Raw genomic sequence first — 16,786 nt, 5'->3', positions numbered from 1 at the left:
TGTATCCACACATCCCATGGCAACATGTCTTAACAGTAGACCAATCACACAACAGAAATGAATCTAAGTTGAGAAACATCAGGTGCCAGAAAATATCACTACACAAACCAACCAAAGCATATTCGCATAAGTTGATTGGTTCAGCATGAATGTGTGCATGACCTTGAGTGTGTACAAAATAGACTGAGATGAACAAGTATCATGGACCTTCAATTTGCATGCACACATACACCCACACGGAATAAAAAAATGAAATATAGATATATACCTTAATATTTGCTGTTTAATGTTCTCTGAAGGATTATGTTTAAATCTTGAACAGTTAAATGGACAGATGTAAACTTCAGGAAAAATATTTTGTGAGTATGTATTCTAGGTTTACAGAAGACGGGCCCAACACATCTCAGAAGAGATACAACAGAATCTGGACACACAGAACATGTAAACACACTCACATGTAGTCACACATTCAGACATTGTGGTTTAATTACAAGCTTAAATATGATTGTTTAACTGAGAGAATGGACTATGTCTGTGTGTGTGTCAGGGAGAGGTACCTAGTGTTAGATTGTAGATCAGCATACCCAGCAACATAAAGTCTACAAGCTCCACATAAAGTGGCACCTCAGCATAAACAAATGTTCTGTTGTCCTGCAATTTAAAAAAAAGCTAGTATTGAAGTTCCTGCCCACCATATTTTTATTACTTTTATTTATCTGAAGAAATAAAATTCAGCAATTTTGACGTGGGTTAAACCTTTTCAGCAAATTCCATACACAGCTTCTGTCTCATGATTGCTCCATTTTGAAAGGGGATTTGTATTGGTATTGGACGGTGGTAAAACTCTAGCACCATTAAACTGGGAGAAATAATACCCAGAGAGTGCTAGAGAGACAGAGAGCTGAGGAATGAGGGAGCCCTAAGAGAAATGTTTACCTTTGATTGAAAGCAGGCTTGGCTGGCACACAGATAAGAGAAATATAGAGAGCAATAATGAATAACAGAAAAAGGAGGGAAGCCTGAGTAACAGTCCATGGTGCCCACCTCAGCAGTAAAGTGCGAGTTCAGGAGGATGCACAGTCTACTCCACTCATTCCTCTTGTTGAGTAGTTGTGTGTCTGTATGTACTGTTTTTTTTGTAAGAGAAAACAAGTGCTTGTTCAGTCTGCTCCAATTGTCCATTTCTCTTATTATCCAGGCTGACTGTTAGAGTGTATGTGTGTGTGCGCACGGGTATGTGTGTTTGTGTTCAGTAATCTTCCACCCAGCCATTCTCCTGAATGAAGGCATCAATCACTTCCTTCATTGCTAGGTTGGGAATAAGCTGATCCTGGGTCAGGGGGCTGCGCGTCACAGGGTCAAAATGGCCAACACGCTGCAAACACAGAGATCCAGAAAGACACAAATTCAAAAACTTGTTATGGGCATTATACTATGGCACTTTTTTAAAAAAGCTGCTGTTACATAATGCAAACAAAAGCAGTGCAAAATGACATCATTGAAGAAAGAAGATTAAAAATCTGCATTTACTAAATTGTTCTAAACTTTACATTTACTTGCTGGCCAATACTAATGTGATATTCATTATGAAGTTAAATAAATATTAATCAGATCAAATGAAGCACACAGAAAAACAAAAACCTGAACTAGTCTATTTGTTCATTACATAGTGTGCCCATGCCCATATACACACCTGTAGATGTTCCTCAATGTCCTTGCGGTCATATGTGATGCCACTGGGAGTTATGCAAGGCTCTCTCATCAACTCAAAACTAATCTTCCCACAGAGGTAGTCTGGAATTTCCCTCTTCTGCAACAAATTTTCCATTATTAAACTCACACTGAGCCATGCTTGAGAAATCAAACATTTTAAATATAAAACAGATGCCTTGTCCTACAAGAGAAGAGAACGAAAACCCAATGAACTAGTAGGCTTGACTGCATATTAACATGTTGATGTCATGATAAAGATGAAACAGATCAGACTCTCTTGTTTTATCTAAAACAGCTTATTAGTTATCTTTCGTCTAGAGGACCACCCTTCCCATAAAGTGAATATATTTTTGCAACATTCACTTTATTGGAACAAATAAACCTGTATAGACCTGTAGAGTGATACAGCAATAAGGGATATTATATGTGATTCAAAGTAAGATTTGTGTGTATCGTATGCATGTAATATGTAGCACTGTATTTAGCGCCACTCTGAAAATAGAACCTCACCATCAGTACAGATGTGTGATGCAACTAAATATTTATTTACACCCACCTTTCTTTTTTCATCAACCTGAGCAAAGAGCTCATTCATGTCCAACAGGTATTTGTCCTGCACAAAAAGAAATTAATGCTGGGTTTTGAGCCATTTTCCTTGTAAAACAACAGCCAAGACATTTGGGGATGTTAAAGACAAACAGTGAGACAGGAGAATAAAGATGTTTTGTGGGATATAGTTTTTATATTTGTTTGATATCCCAGAGATCTCAGTCAGAAAGTTTCCTCTGGTCTCCATAGTTGGATGTGGTTGGTCCATAGAGGTCAACATTACCCTGGATTCACACACAATTACATGTGGATATTTATTTTTGCAAAAAAAGAAAGGTCTAACATGTATTTGTTTTTGTAGATTAAAGGAGAACTTTATTCAAGATCAAAAATGCAAAAAGTGAACCAAAACAGTGGGTTATATTAACACTAGAGTCCAATGAAATAAATAAATATTTCAACACATAGAAAATCTGCAGTCACACTCCCTGTGAATTAATTTTTGAGTGTGCTTACGTGTTTTGAATTGATTTTGCCCATGTCACTCCCATTCTGATTATCTTCTGCCTGCTTCTCCCTGTGCTCTTCCATTTCCCTGAGAGAAGGTGAGAAAAAAACGATCATGTCTCTCATGCATGCATGTCATCTTCGCATCAAAGTTAATGCCCATACACACACACGTGTTTGTATATATGTGTGTGTGTGTGTGTGTGTGTGTGTGTGCCACCAGATGCCACCACAGACCTCTCTCTCTCGGCTAAGATGAGTTTGGTTAGATAGGTATGCAGCTCATTTTCCTGGCTGATCCTTTTCTCTTCTAGACTATTCCAGCGTTTTTTCTTGGCCAAACGCAGTGCGCTCGGGATGTCATCACCAAAGTTTAGACGCTGTTCCTTAGCCAGGTTGTATGCTTTGTGAAGAGAGACAAATGTTAATCAAAAAAAAAAAAAAAAACTTGCTTGTGTACAAAATGTCAATGTGTCAACATGTATGCTTGTTCATTACCTCTTTGTAGGTTGCCTATGGCCTCCTCATAGTTTTCCAGCTCCAGATGACACTGTCCCAAAAAGAAATGGGCTTTGACTGATTGGCTGTCCAGCTCAAGGGCATGTTTGCAGTCAGCCAATGCCTTGTCATACTGCTGTAGCTTCACGTAGCACAGTGCGCGATTGGTGTAGTACACAGCTACAGATGGGTTCCGATTCTGTCCATACAAGAACACACATCAACACATTATACAACTGAGGGCCATCAGAGTTGAATGTGACATGGGCCGTATACCAGAACTTGTCGTCACTCTAATCTGAATAACAATCATGGTGAAGGTGGAGAAGGAGTCCCATAAAGTTAAAAGATTTAAAGTAATTTAAAGTAATCATATTCCACAATGAAAATTAAACCTGAATATTAAGCAAGTTTGAAAATATTACTGTATATTTAATCACCAAGGGGATTGAACATTGTGATAAAGAACTCCAATACTTCGTTTTTACCAAAAGCATCGGTTATTTTAAAATATAAGCAACTGGTGTTATACCAGTCATATTCAGAATGATTAAAAAAAAAAAAATTCATTTATGAATGGTGTTGCACTACATATATTTGAATTCAATAAGTACTTTGTATGTTTATTAATTCCAAAAAAGCAACTGCTTCATGAATTAAAATTGATTCATTATTATTCAGAGCATTTTATTTTGATTAACTAGATTCCATGTTTAAATTGACCAACAGCCCTAATAATCAATGTGACAATTTTATACATATATAATAAATATTGTGGCAAATGTGGACAGAGTGTGTCTGACTCCATTTATCACTACTTGCACTAATTATCAGGCCACTTACAATAGCTTTGCTGTAGCAGGTGGCGGCTTCCTGGTACTTGCGGCAAAGGAAAAGCCGGTTGCCCTGCTCCTTCAACTCTTGCGCCGAAGAGTTCTTCTCAGGGCTGCCCGACATCTTCTCCACTGTCTCAGAGGTGGCCGAGCCGCCCTGCTTCCCTATCCTGTTCCCCGTCTCTTCGACTGGGCAATGGCTGCTTCTGGAAACCGTTTCTGATTTACAGAGAGATTTGGCCTTCCCTGCTCACCTGCATTTGGGGAAATAAAGAGAGACGCAGATGTACTTAAGTTGGATCCTGTTCCTGGAGTACCTTTTTATTACAGCATTTGCTGTTAAGATCAGAGGAATGCATTTTGCATACCAGAACAAACTAAAATAAAATTGCATTATTGGGTCCTCTGGGTACAGTCTTGAGAACCAACATGAGTCCTTATAGAGCACAAGTGATTATGCATTTAATGACATATTGGGTTTGGGAAGGTCCACATGGACATGAAGCAAATCTATTTACCCACAGTAAGGCATTTTCTCGTGTAATTGGACCGACCTAAAACAGAGTAATACTCTTACATCTACATTTTAAAAATGCTGTAAAGTACCCATTAAGCAAGGACACAATTACTTCGTCATTGCATAAAACAATAAATTGTCAACTCGACTACTTAGAAATATGAACTATGACAAGTGGAATAATAAGCAAGAACAGCCAGACTAGCAAGCTAATTATTTAAGCAGATATTATTACTATAGCTAGCTATTTCTGTTACGGTGTAACAGTATTATTCGATAAATAACTGAAACATGCAAAATATAACCAAAACTAAGACTCTCGGCGTTCGAGACAATCCAGGGCCCTGACACATATCGGTTGCTATACAGTTAGCTAACCGGTGGCTAAGTTAGCTACAAAGCTAACATGCTCGCTATTTTATCTTCAGCTCTCATTTGTATTTAAAAATGGGTCGTGTGACTTACCTACTTAAAATATAATACAAGTCTTCGTACGGATTTTAGATAACATATTCTTTTCAAACTAGACACGGTGAAACAGCGCATTAAAACACTGCGCTCCTGCGCCCAGGAGCTTACTTTTCTGCAAGGTTGCCAGATCTTTCGTGAGAAAGACGCAATTTAAAATGACTGATATAGGCAGTCTTTTGTAGCCGAAAGTTCTGCCAAAATTTCAGCAATAAACAACTTGTCAACTGCCTTGTTGCGTTAAATTCTTATTTATTTTACACACAAAAAAACGTAATTTAAATGCGACTTCTTTAATAATACGAAGCACGCTTGTTTGGTACACTCTTGGCAACAATGTTTTTCTACTTGTTTTGACGTGACGTCGCTTTAAACGGAAGTCGAACTGAACGGCGTATCAACAGCTGAACGACGTACGGTGCTGAATATACCTAATAATGGGAATAGAAATGATAACGGGAAACCAATACAATCAAATTTTAAGTGTGTTTCGTAGTGAAAGATATCCCCACATGATAAGGGGGAAATCCACACAACTCGTCGAACACTGATCTTATTTTAAGTAAGCTTTAGAAAATGTATAAAGTACTTTGTATTAATGTGATCCAATTATTAATGAATTAGAATCAACACAAAGAAATAAGCATACAAGTTTCTGCCATCCACAGTTATTTAATGCATTAGCATAGTAGGAATCATAACATCTTATAAAAGAAAAAGGGAAATGTAACTCTTCAATAAGCTATCATTAACGATTTAATGTCAATAATTTGCTTAATTGACTAAAAATATCACTATGACAGAGCATGGGTCTGATACACAGATAGAAATCCATTTACATCCATATGATGTAAACATGGACAATATACACAACAACCCCGCCTGTCTAACCCCTTTAAATTAACAAGATGTAGGGAAAATAACTCTACTACTATACATGACCACAGAGATACAGGTTTAATCCTCTCAGTAAAATCACAGAAATTAGGAATATGACATAAAAAATAAAAAAAAAGACGCAAATATATTCAAAGGGATTTAATTCTAAAAATTAGTTTGCAGGAACCCTTAAGGGTGTCGTAGTTCCATTACGTGTGCTACCTTTGATGTGCAAAGGTGAATCAGAATGAAAATCAGCACACAACCCATTGTAATTTGTCCACTGATGGCAAAAAGCAAGATGAAAACAACACATTAACCCAATTTTTTCCCCACAATTTCTTGGCTTAGACAAATAAAAAATTAGAGTAGGACATTTTAAAGTCACTTTCTGGGATAAAAAAGGACAAATTTAGGCAACTGAACAAAGTAGGAGGTTAGTTTAACAGTGTGACATGCCAGGGATTCCCATTAATGCTGAGGAGGGGAAAAATGGGGGGTGGGGGGACCCTTGCTGACGCCTGTCAACAAGACAATTCTAAACCACATTAATAATTAACAAAGCCAAGAGAGCTGGAAATGTATACACTGCACTACTCAAAGTTCTGAGACTGAGATTGTGGATGAAGCAAGCAATTAAATGTGTGTAAGTAATTATCAAATGCATAAACAGCTTTGGGAGACTTGTAAAAATTATGTGGGTGCTGTGGTCTTCATGGTTGCTTAGAGAAGGTGCCAGGGCTGCTCAGATCTCTCCAGCCTCCCTATCATCATTCCGACGAGAATCCATCTTCCCATTGAAGCTGTCCTGATGACGCTCTGAGGAGCCCCGCCTACGGTCCCGGTCACGTGACTTATCACGGGAAGAGTGTTCACGATCCCGTGAAGACCTTAGAAAATCAGGAGGGGACAGGTTAACGTGTGCTTCTATAAAACATATAAAGTGGACAATAATTTTTTTTTTTTTTAAGTGTACATTCCAGTTAAATGCCAGGTGGTTGTGATGTACAAAAGACCACAGTAAATTATTTCAGAACTGTTCCCAACCTTAAATGCAACCTACAGGCCCTGTACAATTAAACCAAAAAATGAACACAATGTTGAGCACAACGTTAAACTAATACTTTATGAAGCACCTTCTGATTTAATTATAGCATTCAGTCTTCGCTGGTTCACAACAGCAATCAAAGAATAGGGACAAGCACAATTTTTGATTGCATTGCACCTTACGGGTTAGATTTTTTCCACTCTTTTTTTCTTTTGAATTGCTGTCCATATTAGTAAAATTGACTTACCTATTACAAATTATTAACTAACAATCTGGTTCTTTATTTGAAGCACCATTCTAAAGAAACGTAGCGTACAGAAAATATGTTGGTGGTTCACTGAGCAGAAATGAAAAATAGATACTGTGCATCCGGAAAGAATTCACAGCACTTTTTCCATATTTTATGTTGCAGCCATATTCAAAAACTTATTAAATGCATTTTTTTCTCAGAATTCTACATACAACACCCTCATAAATATGTATGAGGCCCCGACGTCCACAGGTGGAGGTTGTGCTTACAGCCCAACATCATGCAGCACGATTGGCAAATTTGCCGCTGGTTCCCTGTTCTCTTCATTGTTCAAAACTGAGCACATGTAATAGGTGACATGGAGAACCCTCTGCTGTTGGCAACATCCTCCAGCATGTTAGTTTGGCAGTGAGTCAGAAATGGTGTGGGGTGGCATTTCTCAGCTATCGCCAGAGGTAACCTGACTGCCATTAGGTACAAAGATGAGATCCTCAGACCCCTTGTGAGACCATATGCTGGTGCAGTTGGCCCTGGGTTCCTCCTAATGCAAGACAATGCTAGACCTCATGTGGTTGGAGTGTGTCAGCAGTTCCTGCAAGAATAAGGCATTGATGCTGGCCCACCCTTTCCCCAGACCTGAATCTGAACGAGCACATCTTGGACATCATGTCTCACTTCATCCCCACCAAAGACTGTCCAGGAGTTGGCGGACGCTTATCCACCACCTCATCAGGAGCATGCCCAGGTGTTGTTCGGAGGTCAAACAGGCACATGGAGGCCACACACACACACTACTAAGCCTCATTTTGACTTGTTTGAAGGACATCCAATCAAAGTTGAATAAGCCTGTAGTATGTTTTTCCACTTTAATTTCGAGTGTGACCCCAAATCCATTCCTCCATGGTTTTATAAATTATATTTCTATCGATAAATTTTGTGTGGTTTTGTTGTCAGCACATTCAACTATGCTCGGGAGGTGAGCAGCAACACACTTTTAACACATAACTTGTTTGCCTCCATGGGTATGCTCCCCTGATGTATGTATATATTTTTTTTAAGTAGACCATTAAATAAATTGAAATAAATGAACATTCAGACACGAGATGAACAAACCCAGTATAAGCCTATATTTTCATTAGCATCTTTGTGCAGAGCACCAGACCTCTTAAGACCCTGGACCTGGAAGGTGTGTTTAGTAATCCATCCCTGTTTTTATCTAGTTACTTGTATGCCCACCTATTGCTAGTATAGTATACTGAGACTAAGATACTACAGCCATACCAAGAAAGGTAAGTAAATGGCAATTATAGTACTCCAAAGTAAACTAGGAATTGATTAGTAGCCACTAACAAAAGGACACTAAAAACACTAAAGTTTATTCAAAACTATGTACATAGCTTAGTAAATAGCTTACTTTAGCTTCTCAGACGTTTTTTTAAACTCGAGAGGCTGTGCATAACTAGATAGCTAGATAGCATGTGGCCTAGAGACAGACAGATGCGCGAGGGCAGGTTTAAATTAGCCACGAGATTGGTCATTGAGGGTGGATTATCTGGTGTGATGTGGGGTAGAAATTTTTTGGCCTGACTGGGACCAAGACAGACCAGACAAGTAGAGCTTTTAAAAGCATGGCTTCCTTTTGCGTGCTACAATTGCTATCTTTCAAATAGGAAACAAATCATATGGGAAAGATAGGTACTATAGAGCGGAAGTGCATTTTTGCACAGGTTGACTCCAATTAAACTGCAGAAACATCACTAGGATGATCAGGAGAAAGAGGATACAGATTATGAGGTTTTGATTCCAAACTTTTCCCCCCCCACTGAAATCCCCCCCTTCCTATGTCCAAAACAAGTGAGGACCCCCCAAAATGCTTCCCGTATATACACATTGAAAGAATAAAATGATGAATTACAAAAACAATAAACAGCATTTTTTTGTTCTTTTTTTCCTTGTTTTACACTGCTATATAGAGTTGATATTAAAGATGTAATAGTCCCTAAAAAGCTAGGCCCCACTTGGCCCAAGATCAACGGAATTCAGCCCGACCCAACCAGACCATTACACTGTGAGGTGCATTTAATTTAATGACAGTTACACATTCAGTGCTTTGCTGCGCCGTTTCCATACAGCCATGACCCTGTAAATTTGTGTACTGCGCCCCCTGGTGTACGCATCGCCTAAACAGTAGTCAGTTGTTCAATCACGATGTATAAAAAAAAAAACTAGAGTATTTCACCAAACACAAACACCAAACTTTATAGAACTATCACTGCCTGCACAAACATTTTCAAATGCGTATTTTAGCTAGGTTAGCATTTAAATGTTAGCTAGATGCTGGTCACATCATCCTCAACTGTGACAAATGTAATAGTAGAAAAAGTACATTGATCTGGATGTAATATCTGTATTCAATTGTAATTTTAGAAGAACATTTGCCTTTTTTAATTGTCTACTTATTTCTGGGAAGAACACTATAAAGGTGGAATGATGCCTCAGAAGAGGATTCACAGCCTACACACTACTCCCCAAGAGAACCCACAGGAGGGCAGAGGTGTAAAAATATTTGTATGTTATCACACCAGACATAAAACTGTGTCTATAACCTGGTATTTTTACCTAGTGAAGTGCAGATATTTTTTATTTACGTTTGCTGAAAAGTCAGGTACTTGTCAATGAATACCTACTTTGTACATAAATGGTAATATTAATACTATATAGCAATGTTAAAAACTTTTTGGATACCTTGGAGCACCCCTTCATAAAACTGCTATTAGTGACTTAAATATCAAAACACAAATAATTTTTAGAATACAATTGTAATTTCTGTAAAACTAAAGAGGTTTTCTGTTTGTTTTTTTGCATTCTGTTTTTTTGCTTGCATTAACTATTCTGACATAATTGTGAGGATAAATAAAAAGTTATAAATTTGTAGGCCCAAGTGTTGTCTTTCACCATGTGTACAATGAACTGTTAGATAATTAGCAAAAATTAAGATATAAGTAGTTAAAAACATACAGCAATAGTGATTATTGGCCCAGAGCAAAGGGCTTTCTTTGTGCATGCTACTAGCACTAGATTAAGCAGGAAAGGTGGGTGTGGGTTTCCAAAAAAAAAAAAAAAAAAAGCTAACGAACCCTACAAATGCTAATGAACCTGCCAGTTCATTGTTTGGGCCACAGTGCTACTTCCTACTTACATTGCTAAAACCACAAGCTACAATTTCTCTTTACACACCTGACTCATGCTTTCTGGATCACCATTCGGACATTATTGACCGCACTGTGATTCTACCCACACCAGCCCATCGTTTTTGCTTTCTGTCCGCCGATTCTGCCAGACTGCCCACGCTGTTGCAGACCTCTCGCTACCTGACCAAATTTTTAACCTCAGCACAAATACAATTTTGCATGATCATGTTCAGTGTGAAAGTGTCTTGAGATTACTTGTGCCGATGGTGTGATCTGGATCGGCTTCTGTGTCTGCGACGTCTCTCGCGATCACGAGATCGGGAGTGAGAACGACGTTTCTCACGAGATGCTGATCGGGAACGTCGCCTCCGTCGCTCGCGTGAACGGGACCTAGCAACATGATCAGATGAATATAATAAATATAATTCAGTCCCTCTGAGTACAACACAAACTGTTCATATATTATTGAGTTATGACAGTCAAAAAAAAAAAACTTGCCTTCTGCGGTCACGACTACGTGATCTGGTTCTGGAAAAAAAATAAATAAAGATTTTTTTTTTTTTATGCCTAGCCAAATAGTATAGAAACTGACAAACCATGTTAAGGTTCAAGAACAAATTGTACATTCTATTCTACTGTATTGTCTCTATACCTCTTCTTCATCCTCTCCTCTCGCTCCCGCTCTTCTCTCCTTTTCAGCCGCTCCTGGTTTCTCCGCTCCTGTTTCTGCTGAACTGTTTTCTGCAGAATTAAAAATAAAAAATGAATTAAAAGAGAACTCTGGAATTCCCACTGATGATGGTGGAAATATGCTGTGGGTCAGTGGCCTCTGTACCTTACCTTCAGCTGTTCCAACTTCTCTCTGATCTGAATAAAGCCCAAATGCAGTTTTCCACCAAAATGATCTGCAAGACGACGGTCGTTGTCATGGAGGCCAAGGTAAGCAGAGCAAACCTCACACACTCGCAGCTTCTGCTGCTGGAAACTGGATGCTGGCATTGAGTTTCTATATTCTTCCTGTTAGAAAATGGATGGAGAAAAAAAAAAAAAAAAAAAAGATAGATAGAAAGAGACAAAATCAAAATGCTGTATGGGGCTCTGAATCAGCATATACAGTGTACCACAATATTCCAGAAAATTAATTGGACCTGTCACAAAAGCACAATGCTTTTCAACAATTTGTCAGTTTTGCCTCCACCAACCTCAGCATCCTTTTTCTTGCTGCGCACTTTTTCCACTTCCTGTAGAATCTTCTGAGCTTCCTCTACATTGCCTTCTGCACCCAGCTGTTCTGCCTTTGCTAGCAGCTTTCCAATTTCTTCGTTCAGCTCATGAACTTTCTCTGCCTACAGAACAAAGACACATCAATTTAACCTTAAACAGACAACACTTTCTAAAAACAGCTTAGTGTGAGCGATGAAGACCTTGGCGGCTCCTTCAGCACTAATCTCCTCCTGTGTCTCTGCCAGTCTCTTCTTGGCCAGTTCTGTTCTACGGTCACAGTCAGCAATGAATGACTCCAGATGGTCCACAGCCTGACCACAAGAACAGGAAAAAATTCACAAACACATCTACATCCAATCAACCTTTCTTTGTGGATTACATGGACCTTGTGTATTTGTGCTGCTAATTCTATAGCAGACAAGCAGAGATATAACCACATTACTTACATCCAACTCAAAGAACAGGTCTCGCTCCTTGGACGCAATCTCATAGTCTGCACGCAGAGCCAAATCATGGATCTTGGAGCACTCACCCAAGTCCATACGCTGGGAATGCGCAAACAGAGAGAACATTACTACTGACTGCTTTAAATCAATCAGTGACATTGTAGATAAAACAGACCCTCAAGGAATTCACAATGTTGCAAATTACTTGCATTGTGGGGCAAATCACCACCAATTTTTTGCAAATCTGACCTATCGCAGGACTTCCTGAATTTCACTCAAACGTAATCAGTTTTATTTTTTCCCCTGTTACCATACATGCAGACGTGGAACAGAAAAGCTGCTCATTTACCCTAAAATATTTATGACAAGGATTGTGCACAACATTTGCCAAGTATTCTGCATGAAACTGGGGGTAAAAGTATTTTGTACTGCAGGCAGTGTTGTGGAGGGAAACAAGCAAAATTAGATAATTGAACAACATTTTTCTAATATAAAAGCAGTCTGTTGCAATTATTTTTCCTCAAAAGAACTGTTTTTGTATAAAGTAAAGGTTCTTTTTCAATTGTGTTATTCTAGACCACGTGTCAAACTTAAATATAAGATCGCTTAACTATATAGATATATTATTATGGCCCAGCAATATGGCGTGGTGAAAACACACAAACTACACATCCCATAATGCAGTGCGCACTTTCCTGACAAACTAAGTGCCCTATGCACTAAGTTCGTATTGCACTTGTCAATTTTTTTTTTATTAATCTTTTTAAAAAGAATTTTAAAAGAATTTCTTCATCATTGATGTGGAATCTGCTCCTGTACAAATTAAGCTGGGGTGTAAAGATTGCATTTAGCAAGGTAACTGAAGCACTGCATTATGGGATCAGTCTTTTGAGTGTTATCAGCGTGTCATTTCGCCAGGCCATAATAATAGATCTATAAAAAGCAATCTCGTGGGATGAAAGCAATAGTACTCAATTTTACAAGGGAGATCATAGACAAGAATTGTTTTTTATATTAAAAGACTATTTTTAGAATATTTTAATAAAGTCAGGACACACACACATATAATATATAAATTACAAAAAGAAATAAATAGATAAAAAAATGAAAAATAAATAAATAAATAGAGTACTCTAAATGAATTGTGCAGAAGTGAAAAATATATGCGCGTCGTGCAATTCCATAATTATAAAACACAGAAAGGGCAAAGAAAAACATCATGTGTTTGAAAACATCATGTGACCATGTAGAAAATTTATGGGCTGCATCGATATAGAGGCACTGAAAATCATAATCGAATCATGAGACCAGTGAAGGTTCACACCTCTATTGTATGTATGAGTGATTATATATTTTGGGGGATTTTCTGTATTTAGCTGAGTTTACATAAAAAATTGCCAGAAAATATTTAAATAACACTTATGCTTGTTCATATTTTATCAGTCCCTGCAGGATTTCAAAATTTTATTTTTATATTTTTTTAAATCATAATGACCAATGAAATAATGACACAGGGCACCAAATAGACTGCAGTATTGTTTAAATCTTTGAACTATATTTAAGTATTTTCATCAATTTCAATAATTAAAGTCTTATTTTTTTGGAACTAGGTAGATAGTAAACCCTGCTCTGCAGTCTGTGCTGTCGGCCAAAACGAATGCCTCGTGCTGCAAGTAGGCATGGTTTTGCACAGGTGATGCGACTTTGTTATTTTCGCAAGGAGTGAATATTTCTGGGGTAGACCAGTATAATCAAGATCTCTCCCATTGGCCAAATTTATATGGCATACTGTAATATGTGCACAGTGGACAAAGATCAATGTTTGGACCATCTTCAAATGTGTACATCAAAAAATCTTTAGGTTTTTACACTATGAATTGTTAAAGGAATAGATTACAATAGATAATATTACAAAATGAAGGGTCTTTTCAGGAAGACGTCTATACAGACAGAATACTCACAGTGCCAGAAAGGATGTCATGTGGACAACAGTTTAGCAAGTGGCTCTTACACACTCGTTCATCCGTAAACTTCACCCGCTGGCGAGTCTCATCACCTGAAACAGCACAGGAGGGAACACACACTGAGTGAGTGACCTCTAATGCAAATCTGTGCACATACTCACAATCATATCGCGTTATGTTGGGCCCAAGGTTTCTGTCTTGTTCCTGCAGTGCACCATGGGATATGGAGTTCATCTCATTTATTTCAAAGAATTGTGCTGACACTGAGAAAAACAAAACTACTACTAAAAAAAAAAGCAAGCATTTCCATGGGGACAGAAAATGTAGATATGAAAAGGAGTGAAAACTAACTTTGTGGTCTTAGCCTTTTAAGCTTGAATGGGCAGAGATCATTTATAAAACTAAAACTATTTTCTACACTAAGTGACACAAAATTGACCTGTTAACTTGTTAAAAGGTTCTGAAATACACGACTGCCTAAATTGCTGAGAGAAGAAAGAAATAGAAACAATTGTAACAAAAGCTAAATTTGTACCTGCCCTCCAAATATAGAGTGACAGTGGCAGGTGATTTGGGGGAAGGATGGGGAAGGTCTTTGTCTCATTCCTTTCTTTCACATGGTATTTACTCCTAGGCCAGTACCGCGGATGCTTAATGGTTTTCATGATATTCACATACAGAGGAGCTTTTATGTATAACACCTTTCACACAACATAAAAAGAGCATGACAGAAAAAAAAAATCAAAAAGAAAAATGTTAGTTGTATACACACTGCGAGCTTCCAATTATACTGTACCCATCTGCATCTTCTACAGCCCAGCGAAGGGGTTTTAAAACCGCTGTTGAAAAGTATAAAGGGGAAAAGAGTTCTTCCCCAAACCTGCAGTGAGTGATACACAACAGTCAGAGAGACAACGCTCGACGGAGAAAGGTTTTTTCCTCTTTATAAAGAACATACTGAAGAGGTCTGCTCTTGAAAGGCTCGCAGGCAACCAGATATTGCTTTTGTCATCCTTCTGCAAGTTTCATCTTCTCTTTTTCCCCCCTTAGGTTTACTAATTTTGATTGTGACACACGTAAATTACTAGAGGAAATCACAAATATTGTCTGGATATTCATAACAGCTTTAAAAATCATGTGTGACTCACGGCTCGATGAACATGAGGCTTTTCTGCAACTCCCTTGCAGATTGATGTGGGCTGGCATAGATACACTGAACCTTAATAAATAAAATAAAGGGGCCACAATTGTTCAGTTTGTACCAAACACATGAACGGGAAGCATTTCAATTAATTTCTGTCAGCATTCACACATTTCATACAAAAAAAAAAACGCAGGCGCAAAAAGAAGGAAAAAAAGAGAGGGGGAAATTAACCCGAGTTTCCACGGTCATGTAGTTAGTTCTATGACATCAGTCCACCATGAACACCATCACTTGGCCACATCAAACCACTTACACCTTCAGCAGTCAAAATGTTAAATGTTTGCCTAAGCCATATCTTCTCCTGGTCAGTACAGTTATGTAACTGTTAATGTTTGCATCCACGACACAAACTTATTTGGTATATTCGGTTCCTAAAATTATACAAATACCGACAGAAATCGTGCAATTAGTCGCATAAAATATAAATGAAATAATGAAAATAAAATCAGAGGTCTTGTATTTGCCAGCTGTTGACAATAGTGTATTCCGTTTGCCCGAATACGACCGTGGTTAGTTACTTCCTACAGCAAAGCGAATAAAGGTGAGCTACAGTAAACTGATATCCCCGTAAAAAAAAACTTAGCGCGTATGCTAGCGAATGATGGTCGTTAGAATACTGTCAGCAGTCTGACGCTCAATTTTCTTAATTCGTACAACTAATAGGTAAAAAAATTACACAATAACCCCAACTAAAACATTTGGGATTTTAAAACGTCAATCTATAGGTGGATGCTAGCTTTTTTGTTGTTGGGCCTAAATTACCAGGCTGCGCGGTTAGCATTTAATGGGAGTGACGTCATTGAGTGTGTCTGGATACAAACATTAAATACTGGGGAATATAAAGCCATTGTGCAGGTTTTAAGTGTTCCAACTGTTGCCTCCATGGCAATAAAACATCCAGACAGACGCATCAATGATCGGACGTAGCAAACATAACCGGCTAACTAACTAATGCTAGGTAGCCAGCTAGCTCGCGACCTGGCTCGGACTACTCACCGTCCCGCGCGGTGCCCATGAGCTGGTCCAGCAGCGCGCGCATTTGAGCTTGGGCCGACATGACGGTCGGTCAGCCACTCGCGATCCGCAGTCAGACAAATCCGTAGCTGTGTACTGTATAAAACAGCAAATGGATGCTTTTATTCACGACTAACGAATAAAGTGCGCACTCCTCCTCTCAGGCGTTGCCTCCCTATTAGAATGGCCCTGGTGTTCCGCTTTGGTCGAAGCAACAAGGCGGAAAAGACCAGCACTGTCAGATCTCGCGAGAGAAGTACGAATTCATGACGCGACTCTGCGGTTAGTACATTGAAATGAAAAATCTATTTTATTGACAAATCATACCACTGTTACATCTGATATATTAAAATGATACATGAAAAAGGGTTATTATATACTTTATCTTCACATATTCAAGGTCCAAACGTATACTCATGCATATCATATTATATTAATATACATACAACATTTACATATATAGGACATGCAAACATGAAAC

The 16,786-nt window shown here is 38.4% G+C and overlaps 2 protein-coding genes across 7 annotated transcripts; both read right to left on the bottom strand.

Annotated features, from left to right (window-relative positions):
- Positions 1-263: 263 nt before the first annotated feature.
- On the bottom strand, positions 264-5,217 carry stub1 (STIP1 homology and U-Box containing protein 1). Of its 2 annotated transcripts, none has more exons than XM_028962994.1 (8): positions 5,087-5,217; positions 4,111-4,354; positions 3,268-3,466; positions 3,007-3,172; positions 2,779-2,857; positions 2,270-2,326; positions 1,694-1,810; positions 264-1,375 (listed from the first exon to the last, which is right to left on the bottom strand). In XM_028962994.1, exons 2-8 carry the CDS (start codon positions 4,222-4,224, stop codon positions 1,250-1,252), a joined length of 858 nt encoding a protein of 285 aa, XP_028818827.1. In that variant the 5' UTR covers positions 4,225-4,354; positions 5,087-5,217; the 3' UTR covers positions 264-1,249. The 2 variants fall into 2 exon arrangements, with proteins under 2 accessions (XP_028818827.1, XP_028818818.1); XM_028962985.1 differs by having other exon boundaries at positions 5,083-5,215.
- Positions 5,218-5,743: 526 nt separating this feature from the next.
- luc7l (LUC7-like (S. cerevisiae)) lies at positions 5,744-16,545 on the bottom strand. 5 transcript variants are annotated; one of them, XM_028962956.1, is made up of 11 exons: positions 16,288-16,544; positions 14,249-15,306; positions 14,085-14,179; positions 12,124-12,222; positions 11,878-11,988; positions 11,656-11,799; positions 11,294-11,470; positions 11,106-11,194; positions 10,952-10,981; positions 10,709-10,843; positions 5,744-6,854 (listed from the first exon to the last, which is right to left on the bottom strand). In XM_028962956.1, the coding sequence occupies exons 2-11, from the start codon at positions 14,319-14,321 to the stop codon at positions 6,710-6,712; spliced, it is 1,098 nt and encodes a 365-aa protein (XP_028818789.1). In that variant the 5' UTR covers positions 14,322-15,306; positions 16,288-16,544; the 3' UTR covers positions 5,744-6,709. The 5 variants fall into 5 exon arrangements, with proteins under 5 accessions (XP_028818789.1, XP_028818806.1, XP_028818799.1 ...); XM_028962973.1 differs by having other exon boundaries at positions 15,236-15,306; XM_028962966.1 differs by lacking the exon at positions 14,249-15,306 and having other exon boundaries at positions 16,288-16,545.
- Positions 16,546-16,786: the final 241 nt, after the last annotated feature.

The sequence above is a fragment of the Denticeps clupeoides genome, chromosome 2, assembly GCF_900700375.1.
Source record: "Denticeps clupeoides chromosome 2, fDenClu1.1, whole genome shotgun sequence".
Classification (NCBI taxonomy): domain Eukaryota; kingdom Metazoa; phylum Chordata; class Actinopteri; order Clupeiformes; family Denticipitidae; genus Denticeps; species Denticeps clupeoides.
This window is presented reverse-complemented; position numbering and strand designations above follow the sequence as displayed.

What these genes read in the sequence shown, in the direction of transcription:
- luc7l (XM_028962938.1), bottom strand. Translation starts at nt 14,321, where the DNA reads ATGAACTCCATATCCCATGGTGCACTGCAGGAACAAGACAGAAACCTT. An exon ending in GCAAGAAAAAGGATGCTGAG is followed by an intron (nt 11,471 to 11,655) that starts GTTGGTGGAGGC and finishes ATTTTCTAACAG; the next exon opens with GAAGAATATAGAAACTCAAT. An exon ending in AGAAGTTGGAACAGCTGAAG is followed by an intron (nt 11,195 to 11,293) that starts GTAAGGTACAGA and finishes TTAATTCTGCAG; the next exon opens with AAAACAGTTCAGCAGAAACA.
- stub1 (XM_028962994.1), bottom strand. Translation starts at nt 4,224, where the DNA reads ATGTCGGGCAGCCCTGAGAAGAACTCTTCGGCGCAAGAGTTGAAGGAG. An exon ending in ATCTTAGCCGAGAGAGAGAG is followed by an intron (nt 2,858 to 3,006) that starts GTCTGTGGTGGC and finishes ACCTTCTCTCAG; the next exon opens with GGAAATGGAAGAGCACAGGG. An exon ending in ACATTGAGGAACATCTACAG is followed by an intron (nt 1,376 to 1,693) that starts GTGTGTATATGG and finishes CTGTGTTTGCAG; the next exon opens with CGTGTTGGCCATTTTGACCC.